We start from the raw sequence: 18833 nt of genomic DNA, 5'->3' as shown, positions 1-18833 counted from the left end.
CCCCCCCAATTACTTTAAAGCCATAACCTCTTGTATTGAGCATTGGATCCCTGGGAAAGAGCTGCTGGCTGTCTACTCTATCTATTTCCCTTAATATTTTGTATACAAAACTCTTTTCACTCCTAAACGCACTGGACTGTAAGACTTTCCTCCAGGCTCTCCTCAATGTTTGACTTCACAGAATTCTATATACATGCTAAATTATAAATTGCATCTTTGATGATGTACTTGGATTGAAATTCTACAGTTCTAACCTCATAGTTCACCAACGTATATGTAATCCTTCCCGTAAAGCATTTTCATGTTTAAGAGAATTCCTTGATCCGTTGGCAGTATAAGAGGTAACACACTAGTAAAACAGGAAGGCTGTGAAAATATTCCCAGACACTAGCTTGAACTCTGAAGCATGGACTCTACCAAGAATCACCTTAGAATCTCCTGGCTTTTTAGTTTACCTCAAATGTTTCTGTGTATTGGCATAAAACACAATGGAACCAATACCAGAAGATTTTGCTGTCAATCCAGTCATTAAGTTCTTCATACTCCATTGGTAGATCCCTCCTTGAAAGCCCTTGGCTCATTGTATTTTCCAACAACCACGAACTTTATCTTGTATGTGCCTGCTACCTTGGCACTAACTTGGGCAGTAAGCCGAATCTTGCTTAAAGCCAGATGCTGTTTTCTTTGCAGGTGCTAATGTTAATTCTGGAAGACAGTGATACCAGTCTCATCAGCACTGTAGATTTGTTTCAGGGAGAAATCATATTCATCCACTAACTTCTGAAGAAACTCAGTATTTTTTCAGCGCTCTCTTGATCAGCAGATTTTTTTTTGTCCCTGAAATATCAAGCCTCTGTGTGCTTTGCTGAAGCTTGAAGCGCAACAACCAACTTTCTGAAAATTTGCAGGATCCTGTAATCTCCATCTTCTCAGAAGTCTTTTAGCCTTTTTGATCAGCATGGGTCCAGAAATTGATGAATCTTCCAAATACTTCAAAGCAAAACACTTGTCCAAAACCTTGTCTAACTGGACTGATTTCAGTTGTTAAATAGTACAATGGTTTTGACAGCCTAGTACATTTCGAATGAAGGCACGACGTTCAGTAACTGATCCTTTAGAGTGTGTAGATCATTGATGAGCTCATGTCAAATGTCTTCAGAAAGTTAGTCTTTTTTTCACCCTTCTCGCATGGCTTAATTATATCCAACCTCTGTGTGATTGTAAGCACAACATGCTTGTACTTGTGTCCAAATCCTGTTGGTATAGGCATGATGTCAGAGAGGTGGTGCATGCCAAGCAGAAGCAGAAATATTCCTAAATAAAAAAGGATGAATTTGTATAGACTTCTAGGGAAGAATGCCAGGCTAATAGAGTTTTCTGGATGGTAAAGCTTTTTTAGTAATTTTGTTTGAAATGTTGATATGGTTGGATAAAGGTTTTTTTTTGTGTGAGGCTTTTAAAGTAGTTTTAAAATTGGTGCCAGTTAACTGTGTAGAATTTAAAGTCAAAAAGACACAAACTGATGATAAATGGCAAGGGGCAAAAGCCAGAGCCTGGGATGTGGGAGAAAACACAGCTCCAGTATTATGGCTAGGTGGCGCACTTCTGTGTTCTAACGTGAAGGAGTAGAGACGTTTAATAATGAAATTCCTCACAATTTTCCTGGAGCCTGTGGTACGGATACTATTTGTAAAGAAAATGGACTGCATATTTCTAAAATTAATATTTATATAAACTTCTTAATACTGGCAAATGGCACTTAGCAGAGAGATTTCGTACCTTCAATAAAACCTGGTCTAATTAATCATTTAGATTTAGAAATAATCAACAGATTTTACTAAGGTAATGTGCTTTAGAGCAGGATCTTAATGACAAAGAGGTGTATAAGATGATGAGAGGCATTGATCGTGTGGATAGTCAGAGACTTTGTCCCAGGGCTGAAATGGTTGACACGAGGACATAGGTTTAAGGTGCTGGGGAGCAGGTATAGAGGAGATGTCAAGGGTAAGTTTTTTTACTCAGAGACTAGTGAGTGCATGGAATGGGCTGCCAGCAATGGTGGTGGAGGCGGATACGATAGGGTCTTTTAAGAGACTTTTGGATAGGTACATGGATCTTAGAAAAATGGAGAGCTGTAGGTAAGCCTAGTAATTTCTAAGGTAGGGACATGTTCGGCACAGCTTTGTGGGCTGAAGGGCCTGTATTGTGCTGTAGGTTTTCTATGTTTCTATGTGTAATAACTTATGCACAGTAGCAGAAATGGAAAGGTATTTGGTAGCCACAATGGACTGTTCCTGACTATGAACCTTTAATCAACTGTTAGATTGGATTAACGTTGCCATTATAATGCTGGCAAGGAAGGCACTCTGTCATGTTTGGAATTATCCATCTTTTTGATGAGACTCACTTTTTAGCAAAACATAGTTTGAGGACTAGAAAAGATTTCCTTTTCCGTGGAACAAAAAATAATTTGCCTGGTTACTTATCTGAGTTCTGAGACCATGATGTTCATAAGTTTTTACTTTACAGCATATGAGCATTGCTAACAAGCCAACATATATTTTCCACTCCTAAGTTCCTGTGAAACGTTGATGGGCCACCTTCTTGAATCATTTGAGTCCTGTGGAGAATTTCGGGATCTCGACTCAACAAAGATGAAGGAGCAGCAATATGTTTCCAAGTTAGGATGGTGTGGGACGTGGAGGGGAGTCTGGAGGTGCTGATGTTCCCGTGCATCTGCTGCCCTTGATGGTAGAGGTTGTGTGTTTGAGGGGGACTATCAGAGCAACCTAGGCAAAGAACTACAGTACATTTTGTAGATGGTATACACAGGGAGTGGAGGGAATAAATGTTTAGAGAGTTGGTTAGGTTCCCATCATTTGGACAGCTGTACAACATGGTGTCAAGTGTCTTGAACATAGTTGGAACTGCAATCATCCAGTCCAGTCATATTCCTGACATGTGTCTTGTAGATGGTGGAAAAGTTTGGATTATCAATTGCTGAGTCACCTTGGCTCTGAACTTGTTCTTGTAGCCATCGTATTCATACTGCTGGTCCAGTTGTTGGTCAATGGTGACCCCACTTTCAGTGCCCGAATAGCCCCACCTGTTATACTGGTCTCAAGATGTTTTCAGGAGACTCAAGAATTGAATATCAAGGGTAGCTGGTTGGACTCTCTTGTTGGAAAAGGTCATAACCTGGTGCTTATATTCTTCTTGGGTAGGATCGAGGATGGCTTCCTTCCACTCCACTTGTGTGAATTCTGAGGTGGTTAATAAAGTCAATGTGAAATCCACAGACTCTTGCATAGAGGAGCTGATGGGGCAGGCAGACGAGTGGTCGCAGATGAGGTGGTGCACTCCTTCCACAGGGATTCGGGGTCCTCCCAATCATGGCCCTGGGATTCTCATTGCTGTTCTGAAAGTGCCCTCTCCACTCTGCGTGGTCATGCGCTAACTGGGGATTAGTAAGAGTAACAAGGGGTTCAGTGCTGGAGATGTTGACCTGGGGGAGGATGCTAACATTGGTTTGCAGCAACATTAATTGCCACTTAGTAACCCCTCCTGGAATGTTGTCTCAGCCTTGCTGCAGGCACAGAGTGCTTCATCATCTGGGAAGCCATGAATAAAATTGATCGTTGCACATTCATCGGCAAACAACCCAATATGATAGAAGGGAGATAATCGAAGAAACAGCTGTGATGATTGACTTCAAGAACTGTCAAATTCTTCCTTCCTTCCTTCCTGCACGTTTTGAGCCCAACCGTCGAGGTGTTTATTTCCTGATGCCCACTGTTTTACAAGATCTCATCGATGTCCCATTTGGTTAAACATTGCTTTGCTGTCGAGGGCAACCAATGTTGACTCTTTTCCAGAATTTGGCTCTGCTATCTGACTTTGGGCTAAGTCTGTGCTGAAATCTGGGGCTGATTAATCCTGTTGCAAACCAAACTAAGCCCCAGAGAACAGATTACAGGTGAAGGTTTGCTTTTTGATGTTGCCATCGATGACACTTTCTACCCTTTTGCTGATGACTTAGAATAAACTGTTTTGGTGGCCGACATTTTTCTTTAAAAACTTGCTGAAATGGTTTGTAGCAATGTCCCAAATGTTGATAATAAAACTACCCTGAACATCCCGAGGTGGTCAGGATAGGGACAGTCGGTTGGTGTGTGAGGAGAGGTGAGAGTTGTGGGCAGAGGAAGGAGATGAGCAGTGATGTCACAATCTCTATTGTAACTGCAACAGAAGGTTAATGAAACTGTACCAGTTTAGTTCTGGGTTTTTCCGTTCTCCTTGATATTGAACACCGACTTTCTGGCAGGATTCCCAAGTTACCAGACCTTTCATTGTGAATGCTCTTCAGCCTTTATCCACTTTAAACTACTACTTATCTGTATACCTTGGTCAGAATGCACTGTGCAACCTTGCATTTGGAGAGCTGGCGCTTGTATTATTACCACTTGTGCTGGATGGAACCCACTTGTGCCTGGTCTCTCACTGTTTGCAGAATCTGCCTTTAAATTATGCATCTTAAGATAAGATATTTATTTAAACCATAGAACCATAGAACAATACGACACAATACAGGCCCTTCGGCCCACTATGTTGTGCCGCCCTTCAAACTACACCTATGACTATCTAACCCCTTCCTCCCACATATCCCTCTAACTTAAATTCCTCCATATGCTTATCTAACAATCTCTTGAACTTGTCCAATGTATCAGCCTCCACCACCACCCCAGGCAGCACATTCCATGCACCAGCCACTCTCTGGGTGAAAAAGAGTCACATGTACATCAAAACACACAGTGAAATACGTCTTTTTGCATTGCTAAGAACGTGCTGGGGGCAGCCCGCAGGTGTCGCCACGCTTACGGCGCCAACATAGCATGTCCACAACTTCCTAACCCGTACGTCTTTGGAATGTGGGAGGAAACCGGAGCACCCTGAGGAAACCCACGCGGTCACAGGGAGAACGTACAAACTCCTTACGGATAGCAGCGGGAATTGAACCCAGGTCGCTGGCACTGTAATAGCGTTACGCTAACCGCTATGCTACTGTGTGAGCATTTGAACTGGTGGTTGGTTAAAAAATATGGTATTAAGTGATAGTGTGTCTTCATCATCACTCTCTGGAGTCTGGGCAGTGTACATTTCATCGGTATCTGAAAAGTGAATGGCACAGGAATAAAATAATGGAGAGAGGAGGTGGATGCTTAAACCATTTGCAGCTTGTAAGTTTGAAGAGGGTGTGGGATGAGGCAGAGTTGGAGATACCAAGGAGGATTCGGCAGAAGGATGCCACCACCAATTGATTCAGCCCTGACACTGGCCCTGGAGTCAGCAGTTGTTCTTCTAATGGTCACCACCTCTTTTATGGGAGTTGAGGAATGCAAGATTGTACGTCACCTGTGCATCCAGGTATGTGCCACCTCATCACTGGAGCAAGCAGTGCGAAGTGTAAGAGGGTGAGGTGAAGTGTATAAATGTTAAATGAGTCCTGATCGATGGACATTGCAGGTGGGTGGTGATTTGGGCAGTGTGAGGGTGGTGGTGCAGCTTCTGAGTTGAGGTGTTTTGAAGATACACTTCCAGGTAGCCACCAGTGTGAGTTCATTGTCCTGTTGCAGCACTGCATCCAGGTCCTCAGGACTTAGTCTTGCAGATCAATGTGAGGAGTTAACTACTCCCAAGGTATTTTAACATGTGCCTGGAGGACCTCCTGAACCACTGTGGGTCTGAGATATTTCTCCTACTATGTACTTCTTCCACCAAGAAATGTCTTTACGCAAAGGGTTTAGGAAATTTGGAAAGTTAGTGGCAAATGAAACAGAAAGTCTGTCTCCATGTCTAAAAACAGAACAGAAATAGCTGGAAATACTTAGAGGCCAGACAGCATCTGTCGACAGAGGACGCTTTGAAGCCGGGTTGTGCCCTTCTTCATAGTTTCCCAGGGCAGATTCTTTGCAGCGTCATGTTCAGCACCTACACCAACCATGATGCACACCTCTTTAAAGGCTCAGCCTAACTTTAAGCTGTGTAGTACAGACTAGCTTTAATTGATACGAGCCTTTCACAATGTTGGGACCCCTGCCAATCTGCCCAGCCTGTGAACAGTGTGATTAACATCGGCTCTCCACAGAACTGTCCACAAAAAGAGTCCACAGAAGATTCAAGTAAGTAAGTGGAGTGGTTGATCTATTGTCTGCATTATATTTAACAGCTACGGCTTAATTGCAATTTATAATTTCCATACTTGTATTTGCAAGGCTATTCTTAATCGCTCCCCACATTTCTTTTGCATGGCCCAGTTAGGAACAGGGGTAACAAAGTACATTTGGAAAAAGTGCAAGGTTACAAGACTGAAATCTTGCAATAAAGACCTACTCCAGTATGTGCTTTAGGTTTGTCTGTGCTTAATCAATATTGATTAATCGATACATTGCTAATTGTGCTGAACCAAAGCATCAACAGTTCAATTCGGTTCCATATATTCTTAAGTTCAAAGGCGTGGATTGAAGCAAGTATGGATAAATCAATGCTGCTTGTCAGGTTTAACCCGAAGCTACACAAGTAAAGATGAACAATTTGGCACCATTGGGATATTTCAGCATAAATACAGCACCAACTTGAAGTTTTAATCACTAGATCTCCGAAGTATTACTGCGAGTGAATAATAATCCAAAGCAATTAATATGTTAAAGGTACCATCGTGTTTAGGAATTCATTAGCAAAATAAGTTTAATAGAGTTATAATTGTATAAACATGCATAGCATAAAGTGAAGTCATTAACTTTCTTATCTGGAGTCCTCTGCACTAATCCCATTTTCTTGCCTTTGCCCCTTAGTTTTTCTGATAAATATTAACAAAATTGCCTTTCAAAAGATGCTGCAGTCTCTGCTTCACTTGACCCTTGTGGTAGAGCATCTGTCTGAAAACAGGTCTTCAAATAAAGATGAAAACTGTCCATTTACTCCCCTCCATGTGGCTCCATTCATAAAATAGTTTATAAGATGGTTATTTAGTTCTTAGAGTCCACACTGGGTCTCTGCAGGAACAATGCAACCACTGGCTCTCTCCCGGCCTTTACCCTTGGCCTTCCAATTCTCTCTAATGGTCACCATTAAATCTGCATCCAGTGCATTCCAGATATTAATCATTTGCTGCATAAAAAGGTATTTGGAGCCACATATCTCAGGAACAGGTCTTTCTACCCACCAAGTCCTTCCTGATTATCGAGCATCCATCTTTTTGATAAGATAAGATTTCTTTATTAGTCACATGTACATCGAAGCACACAGTGAAGTGCATCTTTTTGCGTAGAGTGTTCTGGGGCAGACTGCAAGTGTCGCCACGCTTCCAGCGCCAACATAACATGCCCACAACTTCCTAACCCGTACGTCCTTGGAATGTGGGAGAAAACCGGAACACCCGGAGGAAACCCATGCAGACACGAGGAGAACGTACAAACTGCTTACAGACAGCAGCCGGAATTGAACCCAGGTCGCTGGCGCTGTAATAGTGTTACGCTAACCACTACGCTACCGCGCCTGCCCATACACTACTGTGACAATTACACTAATTGTCATGAAATATTTTAAAATTCATTCCTTGTTCTTTCCTGATTCAGCAGCAAGAGGTAGTCACAAACAAAGGAGGCACTGTACAGGTGTTCAAGGTTAGAAAGAACTACTTTATTAGGATTATATAACGTCTACTCATTAACCATGTTACTAAAATACAGAAGGAAAAAATACTTGTCAACCAATCAATCAATCGATCTAATACAGAGCCGGAGGGAGCCCCATGTGTTTGACAGCCTCCTCTACAGTCTTCTCTCTCTCCCTGTTCCTGGTGTCAGTCTGTCTGTTAGCACTGGTTGTGACTCCAGTCTAAAGCAAGATTCCAACTGAACTTCTCTGCTCTGCAAACAATTTCGTCTTCTCTCATCTTTCCTTGTAACATGAAGTCCTCGTGCCAAGAGCTATAATGATAAATCTTTTCTTCATCCTCTTCAGGATCTTCATATCCTTTCTAAAATACCACGATCAGAATTGAATGCAATGTTTGCTTTGTGGTTGAACCAGTATTTTATAAAGGTTTTCACTTTTCTACTCTTTGCTTCCATGAAGCCCAGGTACCCACACATAGTTTGCAAGGAGAAGCAGTGAATCTAGTTGGGGAATTCCCTGGGGAATACTACTTCTTTGGACTGAAAATGAATTTCACCCCAGTTTGTTTTCCCTTTCTAAGACAATTTATTCACCCTGTCATTTCCTCCTTTATTCCAGGGTCTCCAACTTTGCTGACAATGCATCTTTTTATCAGAGGCAGAGTGGAGTTCATCTTCCATATCAAATGCCCTCATTTAATTTACCTTGTGTCACAAAAATCATTAGATTAGCAGTCCTATGGTAGTTACACACATATCAGGGGGATTTCATAATTAGGCTGCAGCACAAAAAACATTTTTCCCTATGTCCATCAGTTCTCAGTTCACGTGGATGAGGTGATTTGTCAGTTAGTAGAAGGCAGTTTTCAAGAATTTTTGATCAAAGAATCTGACTTATCCCTGCGGTAATCTTAGAGTCATCGTCATCAGTTTGCATCATACTTTTGCATCATTAACAGTTTAGCTGAGGTTCTTTCACTCATGCAAACCCTGTTAATAAGTGTCTTTAAAAATTTGCATGGGGTTTCGACTTGAAATGTCGACAATTCCCTTCCTCCCACAAATGCTGCTGGATCTGCTGAGTTTCTCCAGCACATTGTTGCTCCAGATTCCAGCATCTGCAGTCTTCTGTTCCCCTGTTGTGGCCAATGTGTATAAAAGAAAAATTGCATCAGACAAAAATACTGCTGTAAGAAGTAGAGGTTGTAGTCCAATAGTTCAGCATTCATTTAGTACTTCAATGAATTGTCAGCTGGGGTTACATGGTCAAACATGACCCTCTGACTTGCAAATATCACTGCTCCAACTGAGCCAAGTTGGGCAGATGTTAGATTTCATTAATTATGGGTTCCCTAGGTCTTTGCCCCAAAAGGGTTAGTTTTCATCCTCCAGTTTAATTTCTACAAGAGGTTTCATCGTTACATCAAATGAAACAGTCATGTTGATTGAGAGGGGAATACCAGATAGAAAAAACCTCAATGCGTATCTTTGAGTATCTTATTCGTATCTGAAAGGGGAACTAAGTCATGGTTTCATCAGAATTATGGCATTTCTACTGATGCAGCAATGAAACAAGACAATGCATTCAATAGCCAATGATACTTAGAATCTGATGACTGAAGTCGCTGTTAGATCTTGACATGACACATAACAACAGGAAGTGGTTGAGGCAGGTACAATAGTATCATTTAAGAAGCACTTGGATAGGTATGTGCAGGGGCGGGGCTTAGAGGAATATGGGCCGAACGCAGGAAATTGGGACTAGATGGGTGGTCGGCATGGACTGGTTGGGCCGAAGGGCCTGTACTCAGCGGTATTGCTCTGCGACTCTATGATTCTTCGTTTGAAGTGTCAAACTTGATCTGCAAGTCCATGGTATGCCCTGAACCTGCAATCATCTTGAGTCAGAGGTGAGATTACTACTGAGATCAGATCTCTTTTTTAGTCACGTGTACATCGAAACACACAGTGAAATGCATCGTTTGCGTAGAGTGTTCTGGGGGCAGCCCGCAAGTGTCGCCACGCTTCCGGCGCCAACATAGCACGCCCACAACTTCCTAACCCGTACGTCTTTGGAATGTGGGAGGAAACCGGAGCACCCGGAAGAAACCTGCGCAGACACGGGGAGAACGTACAAACTCCTTACAGACAGTGGCGGGAATTGAACCCGGGTCGCCGGCGCTGTAATAACGTAATGCTAACCGCTACACTACCATTGCCTGCCCTACTACTTAGCCATGTTGACAATCAAAGATGACTTGTTGGTGAAGTTTTGTTTCCTTTCTCTTTTTTGTGTCCAGGCACTCTGAACTAAGTTTTGTGATCAGCAACCTGCTCTTTTACCCTGCCAATATTGTTCCAGAACTAGTCAGAAAGAAATGTCTGAGAGCTAGGGTAGGGAATCGCACTTAACGGATTTGTTCTGTATTTCCCAATCAAATCAATGACCGTTTAGCCAGAATGTGATCAGCAGTGGGATCCAGTGTTTCAGAATTCAGCTATCAATTGTGACTGGTTTATTGATCGTTGGGCACTGAAACATCTCAGCCCAATTAAGTCAGAGCTTGTACAGTTCACAAGGAGGGCTTTTGGCCTGTCAACTCCAAACCTATACTCTGTGGAGCAAATTGGTCATTTCCACATCCAAATTCTATTCCCATAGCCCTGGAAAGTAATTTCCCTCAACAATCTATAAAATGTCCATTTGGAATCATAGTTTGTCACCTCTTTAATCACCCTCACAAGCAGCGATCTCCAGGTCATTACCAGTCATTGGATTTAAGAAAAAGCCTTCCTCACATCCCAAATCTTGTTTCCTAGTCCTTGTACCATCAGCTATTGGGGGCAGCTTTTCTTTGTCTACTTTACCTAAACCTGTACAATCTTCAGTATTCCTGTCAGACAAGAGCAAAAAGATGGAGCCAGGAAGGGGAGGGGAGAGTTGAAGGTGGACAGAGTTGCTGGAGGGTGATATGAGGGAACACAAAGGCTACCAGTGCTGGAACCTGATAAGTAAGGTGGGTGAAAATGGGAACCATTGGGGGAGAGGTGAAGTGCGGATGGAACCATGATCAGATGGGGGAGGGGGGAGAGCTGGTGGGTAAAATATGTGGGTAGTGAGTGGATGGAACCAGAATGGGGAGGGGGATGAAAATGGATGATAGGGGCACTGGAATGGTTGGGGGGGGGGGTGGGGGTGGAGGTGATGTATGGGAAAAGAGACAAAAAATAGGAGGGATTGGAGGACGATCAATAGGAGAGGGCGGGGGGAAGGGGAGGGGTTGGGAGGTTCAAATAGAATATTCAAATTGATTATATGAGGGAAAATCATACACTCCATGCGTAATTTAAACATTTGCATTAGACGAAGGCTTAGAATTTAATGTTTTATCTTCAGTACTTCAAGAGACGGAATAATGGGCCTTCCATTGAAGTTAATTCTTAAGAGAGCTTTGATTACTCAGAGAATGTTGGGAAATGCACAGCAGCTCCTATAACAGCTGCAAATAGAGAATACAGGTGAATATCTTATGCAGATCCAACATCACGACAGTTCTGCCAAAATATTATTTACTGACCTCTGTTTAGTCTGTAAAGGTATTAAGATTTTGACTCAGTAGCTGTGCACATTCTACTTTTACTTATGACACTGGATGCTTATATTGAATTGTCTTCTTGTGGGGTTTCCTGTGTCTTTTTTTAGTTTTGTGACCATGCTTTTTGCTTACCAAACAGGTCCAGGTGGTTGGATTGTACACCAGAGAAGGATTTCATGAAAGCTTTGACTGTCCTATCAAAGTAAGTGTATTAAAACAAAATCTGCAAATTAATATTGGATTGTTGAAAGAGAGATTTAAAGGTAAACATTATAGCAACTCACAAGATATAGAAAGCAGCAAAGATGAGCTCTGGCACAGGAGCATGAGCTGTGAAGATAGACTTCATACTTTGGTTTTGGATTGGTTCAGAGCTGGAGACTGGTGAGGGTAGGGCGGTGGACATTGTCTACGTGGACCTTAGCAAGGCTTTTGACGAGGTCCTACATTGCAGACTGGTCTGGAAGGGGAGATTTCTTGGGATCCAGGGTGAGCTGGCCAACTGGATACAACATTGGCTTGGTGGAAAGAGCCAGAGGGTGCTAGTGGAGGGTTGTTTCTCAGACTGGAGGCCTGTGACCAGTGGTGTGCTGCAGGGATTGGTGCTGGGTCAGCTGATATCTGTCATATATATTAATGATTGGGATGAGAATGTAGGTGGCATGGTTAGTAAGTTTGTGGATGACACCAACATTGGTGGTGTGGTGGACAGTGAAGAAGGTGGTCTAAGGTTACAACAGGATCTAGATCAACTGGGAAAGTGGGCCAAGGAACGGCTGATGGAATTTAACTCGGACAAGTGGGATGTAATGCATCTTGGTTAAACCAGAGCAGCCTTCCAGTCTATTGGTCCACTGGGTTGAACAGCAGGACTGAAAGGTCACCCTGTGCCAGTGGAGACACAAGACATTGCAGATGCTGTGGTCTGAAGCAAAAAGCAAACTGTTGCCAGACGTGATGCAGGATCTTGACCCAACGCATCAACTATCCCTTTGCGTCCACAGACATCGGCAGTCTCTTTGCTTCTCTGACAATGTATCACTCTCCCTCAATGATTGGACCAGCAATATCTTTCCAAGTAAGGATGATGTGCATCTTTGAGGAGATCTTACCCGTGCACCTGCTACCCTTGTCCTTCTGGCGATAGGCTTCATGAGGTTGAAAGGTGCTGTCGGAGTAGCCTGGGCAAGTAACTGCAATGTATTTTGTAACTGCAGCCACTGTTTACCAGTGTTGGGCGGCGGTCAACATTTAGGTTGGCTGATGGGGTGCCAATAAAGTGGGCTGCTTTTCCTGGATTGTGCTGAACTTTTTGCGAGTTCTGGACACTGTACTCATCTGGGCAGGGAGTGAATATTCCATCGAGCTCCTGACTTGTGCTTTGTAGAAGGCAGAAAGGCCTTGGGGTATCAGGAGGTGAGTCACTCACCTCAGGATACACAGCCTCCAACCTGGTCTTATAGGCAAGATATTTACCTGGCTAGTCCAGATTAGTTTCTGATCAGTGGTGACCCCTGCAAGTTGATGGTGGACTCGATGATGGTAATGCCTTGGAATATCAAATGCATGTGGTTAGACTCTCTCTTATTGGAGAGGGTCATTGACTAGCTTTTATGGAGCAAAAGTTACAGTAAGGTTCCTGATAATCCAGCATCCAATTGTTCTGAAATCCTGATGTTCTGGCATCTGGGCCATTCATTAGTCTGGACTGTGACCCAGGAGTGCAGAGTGCAAGTGGTTCTGTAGCCAGAGGCGGGAGAGCACAGTGTGGCCGGGTTGGGAAGCAGACTGCGGGTTGAGTGTGTGGCTAGTCCAGAGGCTCGTGTATTTCCCACTCCCTTTAAATTCACCAGGTTCACTGGAAAACTTATTATCCTACTGTGTAACATGTAAAGTGAAATAAAAGTTTGTTTGGGTATTTATAGAATCAAGATCCAATAGTCTGGAAAATTTACTAGTCCAGCACAGCCACAGTCCCACGCACACTGGATTATTGAAGTTTTACTGTACTTGCCACTTACTTGCTGCACACGAGCATGGACTGCTTCACTTACTGAGGAGTTTCAAATAAAATTGAACATTGTCCAATCACCATCGAACATCCCCACTTCTGACTTTAAGATGCAAGGAAGGTCATTAATGAAGCTGAACTGAAGTGCCAGCCTCAATCACCACCAATGGGAGTCAAGGGTATGAGAAGAGAACAAGAAAATGGTGTTGAGGCCAAGATTGGATCAGCCATGATCATATTGAACATAGAACATTACAGCACAGTACAGGCCCTTTGGCCCACGATGTTGTGCCGATATTTTATCCTGCTCTAAGATCTATCTAACCCTTCCCTCCCACATAGCCCTCCATTTCTCTATCATTCATGTGGCTATCTAAGAGTCTCTTAAATGTCCCTAATGTATCTGTCCCCACAACCTCTGCTGGCAGTGCGTTCCACGCACCCACCGCTCTCTGTGTAAAAAAATTTACCCCTGACATCCCCCCTTATACCTTCCTCCAATCACCTTAAAATTATGTCCCCTCGTGTTAGCCATTGTCGCTCTGGGAAAAAGTCCTGGTTGGCAGAGAAGGCTCGAGGGCTGATTGCCCGACTCATTCTCCAGTTTAATGTGTTCTAAGTTATTTCTAGTTGCCACATGTCCTTGGTTCAGCACCAAGAGTTTTCAAACACACAATGTTTGCAGAATCCGTGAGAAGTGCATGTTTTGCTACATGTCTGATGGAATTCAAACCCAGGTCTTCGGTGGAAAGCCATTCATGACAACACCCTCTACCAACCATCTCAACACAATTTGTCAGTTAATCATTAATATTTTTAATGGTTTGACTTTTAAGAAGTGCAGACAGCAAGTGATAAAGTGAGATTTGAATAGGCAAATGCCAATGTTAAAATGTCCTGCCATGTGTATTCATCACATTTCTTGCTGTTCCATATGTTAGACAGTAAGCCGAATGGTGCAAATTGGCTAAAGTTCTTCTTTTGCCTCCCCTCCTTGCTAATGGGTACACAGATCAAAGCAATTGAATTTGGAACCTCCCTATGTTAGGAATTTTTTGGAAGGAGCTTGCGTCTGCCATTCATCATTGTACCCCTGAGGCTTGTAAGAGTTTTATCGATTTTCAATCTTGTGAAAAGCTGGAAATCTATTGAAGCAAAGCTAATTTGTAACCACTGTGTCGTAATGGAAAAGGCTTGTAATTTGGTGATTAATTCAAGAAAATTCTGTAAACATCAATCTCCTGCTCATATACATACCTCACATAGCAGTAATTGGTTATAGAAGTAAAGTTTGCTTCTCTAACCCCTTGCTTGCTGAATGGATTCGGGACTAATTTGAACAGTGTAAGAGACGTTTTTCTCTGACGGCACCCATATTGCAGAAAAATCTGTTAGCTGATGGGTGAATGAGCATTTTGAAGGTGTATCTGAAACTGATATACAAATTGTCACTCTTTATAAATGACACATCAAGTGACTTATATATTTAATGGCTTTTTTAAAAACTCTCTCTCTAAACCAGTCATGAATAGAGAGAGCCACAGAGACTGCTGAAAGCAAATTTATTATAGTTAAAATCCATAAGGATGTACGCCCAGTTTAGACCACAGATATCTTGGTCTTGTTGCTCTCAAGTGGATTCAGTGTAGCCAGATTTCCGTAATTGTGATGACCGGGGGTTGTTTAGAGAGGAGTATTTGAAGCACAAGTGGGGGAAGTATTGCAATAAGCAGCCCACTAAAGGTATACAATCCTTATTGAACCAAAGATGCGTCATTCCTTGTACAATCCCCAAATTCCCTCTCTGGGAACTCCTTCACCAAATGGTCCATCACAAATCTCTCAGGTTAGTTGTGGTTGGCAGAAGTCTCAGTGAAGTCCACATCCTGAGAATGAACCAAAGAAAATCTGTGCTCTACAAGGACTATTAGCCATTCTCAGTTGTATTTTGTCTTCACTTATATTTTAGATAGTGGCTCTTCACCCACAGTTTGGCAGATCAAGCAGCAAGCAATTCATCACAGGATCAAATAAGGTAAGCATGTTGATCTATCTCTTTGATTTTTACTAAATGTGCCAGGAACAACTGAACTACAGAGCAGTAATATCTATGTCGAGTTAATAGGTGCTTTTCAAGTGAAAACATTGTTAATCATGCTGCAACGAAACTGGCGTTTTTATAGTGCACATTACACACAAGAAAACAGACCAATGAGTAAGGAACATAAGGTTGGACAGATGCTTGTTGGAAGATAGTTATCTTTGGGAGATTTAAAAATGGACAATTGGTGAGGCAGAAGTAACAAATACAACTCCTAATAATACTCCAGTAGTTTTGTTACGTCATCATTGACCTTTTGTACAGATGTTTCAATTATGCAGTCTTCTGTGCTGTAAGGTTTTGCAGCAAATTTGTAGATAAAATAATAACATATGGAGGATGCACAACTTAATTTGTTAGATGTTTGTCAAAGGAACAGAGTTAATACTATTAGTAATTCTTCCAACAGTCCTCTAATAAGTGAGCCCTATTTTCATTTGTACTGGTCCTAAAACTGAACCCTTACAAGTGTATAAGAAAAACAAATGCTAATCCAAGGAAGAAAAGATTTTGGAAGTTTCAAAAACTTGGTCAAGGAATGCATTTAAAGGGGATATTTAAGATAAGGGAAGTGACAAGACTGAAAGGCTTGACGAGGAAAGTAAAGAGTGAAACTGGCCTCAGCAGCTGAACACTTGGACAAGGGGAGGCAGGGAATGAAAGTTTTGCTGTGGTCAAAGGCATGGAGAGGTGTATCTATAAGGTCAGTGTGCTGAGACTACTGAACTGGAGGGGAAAACCAATATCCTGGCTGGGGGATTTGCTGGTGCTCCTTGGGAGGGTTTAAACTAGAGTGGCAGGGCGTTGGAGCCCTGACAGTAGAGTGGCTGATGAAAAAATCAGGGGATAGTACAGTAGCCAATGAGAGCAAGTTGAGTCATCAGGATAGACAGGAGCACAGTCAAGTGAGAGGAAAGACCATTGGTTTACACTACATTTATTTCACTGCAAGAGGTAAGGCGAATGAACTCAGGGCATGGATTGGCTCCGGGGACTGGGATATCATAGACAGACATAGTACAGTACAGCGCAGTATGGGCCCTTCAGCCCACAATGTTGTGCCGACCTATAAAAACACCTACTCCCTGTTCAATCTAACCCTTCCCTCCATTTTTCTTACATCCATGTGCCTGTCTAAGATTTTATATGTCCCTATTGTATCAGGCTCTACCACCATCCCTGGCAGTGTGTTCCAGGCACCCACCACCCTCTGTGTGGGAAAAAAAAACCTACCTCTGGCATTTCCCCTAAACATCCTCCTCTGACCTTAAAAGGATGTTCTCTGGCATAGGCCATTGCCACCCTGGGAAAAGGTGCAGGTTGTCCACTCTATTCATATCATAGCCATAACGGAAACATGGCTGAGGGAAGGGCAGGACTGGCGGCTCAGTGTTCCAGGATGCAGATGCTACAGGTGTGACAGAGGTACAGGTGAGAGAGGAGGGGGAGTCGCCTTCTTGATGAAAGACAAAAGAGGACATAACAATGGTCCTTAGGGAGGATATTCTTGGGGGATCGTCCAGTGAGGCCATATGGATAGAACTTAGAAACAAGAAGGGGATGGTCACTCTGATGGAATTGTATTATAGGCCCCCCAGTAGTCAGCAGGAATTGGAGGAGCAGATATGTACAGAGATTGCAGCTAGTTGTAAACATAATAGGGTGGTATTGGTGGGAGATTTTAACTTCCTTAATATTGACTGGGCCAACCATAGTGTAAAAGGCTTGGATGGAGTGGAATTTGTGAAGTATGTCCAAGAATGCTTCCTTTATCAATATATAGAGGGACCTACTAGAGAGGGTGCAACACTGGACCTCATCCTGGGGAATGAGGTAGGACAAGTGACAGAAGTGTCTGTCGGCGAGCACTTTGGGTCCAGTGACTACAGTTCTATTAGTTTTAAAATAGTTATGGAAAAGGTTCACAGGTTAACGTTCTGAACTGGGACGGAGCAAAGTTTGGAGCCATTCGGTGGGATCTTGCAGAGGTTGATTGGCCGAGATTGTTTGCAGGGTAAGAAGCATCTGCCATGTGGGAGGCCTTTAAAAGTATGTTGTCAAGAGTTCAGGGCCTGCATGTTCCTGTCAGTATGAGGGGCAAGGCTGGCAGGCTTTGGGAACCCTGGTTGATGAGAGATATTGAGGCTCTGGTTAAGAAAAAGAGAGAGGCATACACTGTGCAATAGCAATTGGGAACCAGTGAATCTCTTGCTGACTACAAGAAGTGTAGGAGTGCACAGAAGAGAGAAGTTAGGAGGGCAAAAAGAGGATATAAGAGGGATCTGGCAGGCAAGGTGAGGCAAAATCCCAAGAGATTCTATAGGTATATTAAGAGTATAAGGGTGGCTAGGGAGAGAATAGGTCCCCTTACAGATCGGCTTGGCCGTCTGTGTGTTGTACCCACGATGGAGCTGGCTGAGTCTACAACCCTTTGTAGCCTCTTGCAATCCTGCACATTGGAGCCTCCATACCAGGCTGTGATGCAACCAGTCAGGATACTCTCCACCGTACATCTGTAGAAATTTGCAAGAGTCTTTGGTGACATACCAAATCTCCTCAAACTTCTAACGAAGTAGAGCCACTGGTGTGCCTTCTTCGTGATGGCATCAATGTGTTGGGCCCAGGATAGATCCTCTGAGATGTTGACACTCAGGAACTTGAAGCTGTAACCCTTTCCACCGCTGACCCCTCAATGAAGACTGAGGTCCACAATCAATTCCTTGGTCTTGCTGACGTCGTGTGTGAGGTTGTTGTTGCAACACCACTTAACCAGCTAAACTATCTCACTCTTGCATGCCTCCTCATCGCCATCTGAGATTTTACCAACAGCACTGGTGCCATCGGCGAATTTATAGATGGCGTTTGAGCTGTGCCTAGCCACACAGTCATGAGTGTAGAGAGAGTAGAGCAGTGGGCTAAGCACGCGTCCTTGAGGTGCACCTGTGTTGATAGCGAGGAGGAGATGTTATTGCTGATCCACACTGGCTGTTGTCTCTCTATAAGGAAGTCGAGGATCCAGTCGCAGAGGGAGGTCTCTCTTAAGTTCTTTAGTTAAATAGAACACTTAGTTATAAGATATCTTTATTAGTCACATGTACATCAAAACACACAGTGAAATGCATCTTTGCATAGAGTGTTCTGGGGGCAGCCCGCAAGTGTTGCCACGCTTCCGGCGCCAACTTAGCATGCCCACAACTTCCTAACCCATACGTCTGTGGAATGTGGGAGGAAACCCACGCAGACATGGGGAAAACGTACAAACTCCTTACAGACGGTGGCGGGAATTGAACCCGGGTCGCTGACGCTGTAATAGCGTTACGCTAACCGCTACATTACCATGCCTGCCAAGCTTTTCCATTCAGTAGATGTTCCTCTCACCCAGCTTACAGTGTCCATTCATGGCTGAGTTGCAGCACTTGTGTATACATGCACTTCCAGGATTTGTTCCT

At 43.3% G+C, this 18833-nt stretch overlaps 1 protein-coding gene and 1 long non-coding RNA gene across 2 annotated transcripts in view; one reads left to right on the top strand and one right to left on the bottom strand.

The window, feature by feature from the left end:
* The window catches only part of vps41 (VPS41 subunit of HOPS complex), a 172730-nt gene that overhangs the window by 75621 nt on the left and 78276 nt on the right, over nucleotides 1-18833 (top strand). The window contains exons 6-7 of the mRNA XM_052023137.1: nucleotides 11412-11474; nucleotides 15253-15318. Of these exons, the coding sequence (XP_051879097.1) occupies nucleotides 11412-11474; nucleotides 15253-15318 (129 nt within the window). The remainder of the gene's footprint in view (nucleotides 1-11411; nucleotides 11475-15252; nucleotides 15319-18833) is intronic.
* The window catches only part of LOC127574276 (uncharacterized), a 44021-nt gene that overhangs the window by 17980 nt on the left and 7208 nt on the right, over nucleotides 1-18833 (bottom strand). The gene's annotated exons all lie outside the window — the stretch shown is intronic.

This window comes from Pristis pectinata, chromosome 9, assembly GCF_009764475.1.
Source record: "Pristis pectinata isolate sPriPec2 chromosome 9, sPriPec2.1.pri, whole genome shotgun sequence".
In the NCBI taxonomy this organism is placed as follows: domain Eukaryota; kingdom Metazoa; phylum Chordata; class Chondrichthyes; order Rhinopristiformes; family Pristidae; genus Pristis; species Pristis pectinata.
The sequence above is the reverse complement of the archived record's forward strand: the minus strand, read 5'-3'. Positions and strand labels throughout refer to the sequence as shown.